Here is a 6,433-nt window from a genome sequence, read left to right as displayed (position 1 = left end):
AAAACAAGACCATAATCACTGATACTACTTATGTCTGATCATATTACTGAAAAATGAAATTAATTCTAAAAAAGTCCCGATGATAGCTTTGCACTGATTTGTACAATCTGTTTTCAGATTTGTTCCAAACAAAAGCTATTATAGGGCAGACATAAGAAACTCAAAAGCATTTTGCTGTTTCAGTTGCACATTTTCCAGTAAAGAAAGTTTCATACACCACACCTCTCTGCATGCTCAGAACACCATGGTTTTATCATGCATAACAAAGACAGAAACAAGGAGCACAAAGCTGACTTTTGCAGAAGAGCTGTATTGCTTCCTTCAGGAAAGCTGTTATCTGGTATATATTCTCGGTTTCATTAGTCTGTGTGCCCCTCCTTTTTTACAGTAAAATTAAGAGGACTGAATGATGTTGGTGTCTTGGAACAAAAGCAAGACATGTCCCTTTACAGGAGCTGTAAGTGAAAAACCAACTCTGGCACCACTTTAAAAAAAAAAAGAGAGATCAAGTATACTTTTAAGCTACAAGCTACTACTATTGTTGCCTACTTTTTATTTTGTCAGTGTATTTCACGAGAAAACTAAATCCACTGTGAGGCTGTCAGGATAAATAATTAACACTACTCTGAAATCTGAAATTAACATTACTCTGAACTCAGTGGAGATGCTGCTTCTGCCAACACAGTGGTCTCCACAGTCCCAGGAAGAAAACTCTTATAAACACTAGAAAAGTGGGAAGAACTGGTGCACCTGTCTGCTCATTGCACTTGCCATGATCTTCCATTATTCAGTGTTCTGCTGTAGGAGAAAGAATGAGTTTAAACTTTTTTTTATGAAAGAAAAGATATAATGTGGAATTACTCTCCAGAAGCAACAATAAGAAAAGAGGTCCTTGCATGTCTCTTCCATAAGTGGCTCAGCTGTTAAATTGCACTGTGTCAAGGCCCCATCCTCAGCTACGTCAGTAAAGGGTTTGTGACTTCAAAGTAGGATGAAACTGAGAGAAAAGGACTCTGGGTCTTCTAGAAAATTAAATTCTATTCCAAGAGCTGACTAAAAATCTAGGAACTGTGTGAGGAATTATCTGAGAATTACACAAAAAACCCAATTAATGAGCAGCAATTTTCAAAAACTTCCATTGCCATCCCCACTAGAGTGATGCAATTAAAATAAACTTATTGAGCCATGGGGATGCAAAAGGCAAGTTATGTTTCCTGAAGCAAGGGCACAGTGAAGAAAAATTAGCTATTGAATTAAGATGTCATTACTTTCAAGGCAAGATTTTATTTAATTGGGCCCTCAGCTTCCTGAACCAAGAATTCTATCCCACTGCTCACTGTTCCAAGGTAACACTGCTAGCAGAGATCATTTTGTCCAAGTACCATTTCTGCTGGATGTATAAACTTCCTCTGGTGATTAAGCCTCATTTCAGAGCACACTGAGCTTATCTGAGGCTGTGAAGATAAATGGCAATATTGATGCTGACAAAACTGGTCTCAGAGTCCTGAGAATCAACACAGGAAAGGCTGTAAGAATATGGATCACTTGAAGTGACTGAGAAAATGGGCTAAGCTGACAGGAAACAACCCCATCTGTAAACCGATTTTTACTCTCTGAAACTTGGTTTTTCTTTTAAATGAAATCTGTCATAAGATCTGATAAAAAGACTGGATACTTAACACGTGGGAGCTTGGCTCATCAGTTTCAGAGTGTAAAAGCTGCTGACCAGCAACCATATTTATGGAATGGAAACTAAGCTGTTGTACCTACAGGTTACGAAACAAGGTTATTTATATAATTCACAAAAAACCGCAGTGACGAAAACTGGATTCTTACTATGAGTAAATCAAACACCAGAATGCATCTCTTGTACATCCTGGTGAAGCATCCAGCTCCTGGAGATAACAGTCACAGGTGAGATGAAAAATATCTACAGCAATAACAGCCCTGTAAGTGCCATCAAGGTAAGCCAGAAATAAAATCAACACCCACACACTGCAACATCCTCATCTCTGTAAGAACATCCTTTCACAATGCAGGTGAAGCTGAAGCAGGAATGGAACTTACCATCAACAGCACTCTCCTGAAAAGGTCCCTATCCGCTGTCTCGGTGAGCAGGTGGATGCTGGTGACATCCGCCCCACCGCGGTCGGCTCCCAGGGAAACCCGACTGGGATCTCCCCCAAAGCTGGCGATGTTCTGCTGCACCCACCTCAAAGCTGCCAACTGATCCAAAAGGCCAGCATTTCCCCTCACCTCAGCAGAACCTGGTGTAGAAAACAAAATATGGCTGAAAAGAAAACTATGAACACCGAAGTTTTGAGTAAATGTTATATTTTGAGCAGCTCTTGCAGCTGAGACTTGACAAAACTGATACCAGAGTTTAAAAGTCTGAGGTGGTCTCTTCCAGGATAATCACTTTACATACCAACTCCATTTCAGCTTTTACCACTCCACAGGGCAGCCCTGGAGGTGCCTCTTTGTGTGTCCCAATAACAGAAAGATAACACTCCAACTTCTAAGCTTCACTAGGACACATCATGGCAGGAGACTTGAGTCCAGGCTCAAGTATCCATAGATTTAGCCATAAGATTCTTTTTCTACATAAGTAGCTCAATCTTAAAATGAATTAAAAGCAAACAAAAAATCTGTGTGTTTGCCAAGTTCTCAAGTTGGAAGGGACCTATAAGAATTACTGTTTCCCTGGAGTACATCTGATTGTATGTTTCCTTCCTACACCCCTTTTACACTTGTCCTGCCTGACCAATCGTTATAAATCACAACATCTTGAATTTTTTTACACTCTTCCAGATATTATTTTAAAACTTATATTTCTGTCTATATCCTTTAAGATTGTCCTATGTCTGATAGAAATCTGATATTTATATTTTTTTCATATTTTTGTAAACATAAAAACAAACAAATAATTAATCTGGTGCTTCTCCTAAGTATGACCACTTCCTTTTCAACACCAAGAAGTGGTAACCTGATACTTTGATTAATAAGAAACTAATGCTGAAAGCATCTAATGATGCAACCCTGTAGGTAAGCTTGATTTTATGTCAACAAAAGCAGAAATAAGTAATTCCTCCATGGTCAGTAAAAAAGGATCAGAAAATTATTATTCGCTGTCTACTTTTTTTAATCCACAATGAGCCATTCATTTTCAAAGTTTTAAAATTCTTCACACTTAAAACTTGGAAAAAACCAAAAACCCACGGGATAAAAAAGAAAAGCCGTGAATAGAAAAACAGCTGAAACTATTTGTTTCTTCCGTTGCCAAGATCAAATAGTACAAGTTTAAAATAAGGATAGGTTCAGAAACTAGGAAATCAAAGTTAACAGAGTGTGGAATAAAAAGCTGCCACTTCTTGGACAGGTCTTGGGCAAAAAGCAATTAAAGTGCACATCCTTTGCACTGCTGTAATGAATTACTGAGGTATCAAACACACCAGTTTACACAGCAGAATAAATATAGAGCAGAACAGATTACTGTTAACCTTTCAGGGCTTAGAGATGCCCACACTACAACAGCCATTGTCAGGAACAGCCTTTCAGTAGGGCAGCCAAAAACTGAATGGCCCAAAAACCTGACCTATAGCCATTGTTTCAGATGATCAGTCCAAACCACACCAGTGAAGCAATGGAGGAAAAGCTTTCCCTGCTTAGTTTTTTTTGGTTTTGTGGTTGTTTTTTTGGGTTTTTTTTAGTTTGTTCTGCACACCATGACCAGTTCCCAGAGTTCTCAATTCAGCAATAAACCCACTCTTTAAAAAGGAAATCTCATTTTAAGGGCTTGCTGCATCCCTATTGAGACTACTCCAAAGGAAGTGAAATCATAGAGCCCTTCAGGTTGGAAGAAACCCTTAAGATCATCAAGTCCAACTGTTAACCCAGCACTGCCAAGCCCACCACTAAACCATGTCCCCAAGTACCACACCTACATGTTCTGAAATATTCCCAGGGATGGTGACTCCACCACTGCCCTGGGCAGCCTGTTCCAACGCTTTACAATCTCTTTGGTGAAGAAATTTTTATGTGCAGATCCATGTAAATGTTTTAGCCACACAATCTGCCTTGCTACCAGTATACTAAACAAAAAGACCTAAGAGGGAAACATAACCAGTTCCTTGTTCCCTGGCAAAAACCACAACTGGGTTGTGAAATATACCACACTGGAGAACAGATGCATGCATGGACATTCATAGGAGTTAGACTGAAAGAAACATGTCTGCCAGGAATCTTTTCCACTGCCTTTTTGTAGGAAAAGATCACATTCCTGAGGACCACAGGAAACTGAAAAGAAACCAGAGTCCTTGTGTGCTTCCTACTGTTATTACTAAACAGGAGAAGAACAATAGTGCTAAATAAAAGCATGAAAATCATTCTGTTTTATATGACTTCATGGAAACTTAAAAGAATAAAACCTAAAAACATGACTTTCTTCTCCAAATTCTTACCATCCCTATCACTGGCAATTCACCTTAATTTTTCTGAATGCAAAGCGAGAGGTGAAGGCACTTGTAAGAATGTGCATCACTTTTTGCCACATTAATGGGTGACAGCAAATTAAATTAAGCATCTTTTATGCATAGAAGAAAAAGAGCTCTTTCACTTTTTGCAAAAGCCCTGCCACTGGGAGACCAGAACAACTGTAGAACTAACAAAAACTCCATCCAAACAAAAGAAAATCTGTTGTTTTCACTACCCTTCAATTCCTTAAAAATCCATTTAACTCCTTCCTTTCTAGTTTGCAATTTATAACAACTCAAGAGGATTCAGCACTTTGGACAATGAAATTAGTATTATTCACAAATTCATAACTTGTATTTCTAACTGTAGGGCCTTTTAACAGTCCTGCTTCTAGGTCCTAAGGGTGAACTTCTGTCTCCTTTGAACCCAACAGCAAAAGTTCCAAAGGACCAGGCAAGAGACTGGAAAGTTAATGGTTAATGACTTAAATAATCACCCATCTGTTGTCACAGCACCAAGCCTGACAGAGCTCAAGGTGTGTTTGGACAACCCTCTCAGGCACATGGTGGGATTTTTGGGGTCTCCTGTGCAAGGCCAGGAGTTGGACTTCGATGATTCTTGTGAATCCTTTTCAACTCAAGATATTTTATGAGTCTAGGACTGTATGATTTTTCCAAACACACATCAAGGACTTCCCAAAGAGGAAGAAGCCAGGAAAGAATGCACTTTTCCTTGGCCACAGCTCCACAGTACAGAGGAGCAGGAGAAGATCCCCAAAAAGTCCCTGCTTGTAATGCATCATCTCTGTCTGAAGGTTTGCAGGAATGCCAACCATATACACCAAGCCCATGTATTGACATTTTGGGACATGCAGGCGGAACCCTGTGAAAAAGAGACTGGATAATTTCCCTGATCCCTAAATTATGGGCCATCATATAAATACTGCTACATCATATTCAGCCCAGCCAGCAGTTTCCACTTAAGAAGAAACCTAGGTGAGTTTCACAGGGCTGAAGGAGGGTGGTGGGTAATGTGTGGGCACTGCTGTGTAATGGAAGCTCCCACAGCACATATCCACACTGCATTTGGCTCTAGACAAAATGAAATGATGGTATCACTTTCATAAACATCAGGCTTTCACTGATGAAAACAGTGATTTTTTCCCCACATACACCCATAACCAACTTCTTATCTAAGTAAGGAGCTTGTAGTGCCATCTCTCTATTTACAGAATGCAAGACAGGCTTTGCTGGAAGTGAGCTTTGAACAAAACAGTAAGCAGAGAAGGGCAACAATAACCAATAATTGCAGCTCCAACCCCAAATTAGGCAGAATCAAAAACATCACTAGCATTGAACACTCAAAAGAATCATGAGGAAAAGTATGTAGGTCAGGTATTTTCAAATATGGCAAATACGACTTCCTAAAGGTCATAAATATATTAAAATGCACACTAAAGAGACCGAGGATTGCCACCAGACTGAAAAAGAGTTGCACTTGCAATTGTTGCATTTTCTCTCCATGAGTCTCTACTTTAAGTTCCCCTGCCCCAGGCAGAAGTGAAAGACAGTAGAAAGAAAAGTGTTCCCTACTTGCCTAAAAAGGCAAGATGAAAAAAAAAACAATCCCCAAGACCAGACAGCACAACCAAAAAGGTTTAGGGAGATAGAACACGTTTTCATGCGTACCTGCCTCTTTGTACAAGACAATATCCTTTTTGTAATGGGGATTTGTATAATTTTTAATGGCAATTGGTATTAGGAGGCAGGAGGGGGGCAAAAGTCCTTTACACTGGAACGTGGGGAAGGGTTGCAAACAGAACATGCAAAAGTACAGTCGCATCCAGGACAGTACAGATTCAGATTAAATGTTGCAAGTCCTTCAGAGAAGTCAGACTGAACTGCTGAAGAACCAATCAACTACCTTTGTGCCATACTTTTAATCCTTTCACATCCTTCTT

The 6,433-nt window shown here is 39.6% G+C and overlaps 1 protein-coding gene across 1 annotated transcript in view; it reads right to left on the bottom strand.

The window, feature by feature from the left end:
• Positions 1–6,433, bottom strand: part of TG (thyroglobulin) — a 149,399-nt gene that overhangs the window by 63,713 nt on the left and 79,253 nt on the right. The window contains exon 41 of the mRNA XM_039549565.1: positions 2,068–2,267. Coding sequence (XP_039405499.1) covers positions 2,068–2,267 — 200 coding nt within the window. The remainder of the gene's footprint in view (positions 1–2,067; positions 2,268–6,433) is intronic.

Source organism: Corvus cornix, chromosome 2 (genome assembly GCF_000738735.6).
Source record: "Corvus cornix cornix isolate S_Up_H32 chromosome 2, ASM73873v5, whole genome shotgun sequence".
Lineage (NCBI taxonomy): Eukaryota > Metazoa > Chordata > Aves > Passeriformes > Corvidae > Corvus > Corvus cornix.
This window is presented reverse-complemented; position numbering and strand designations above follow the sequence as displayed.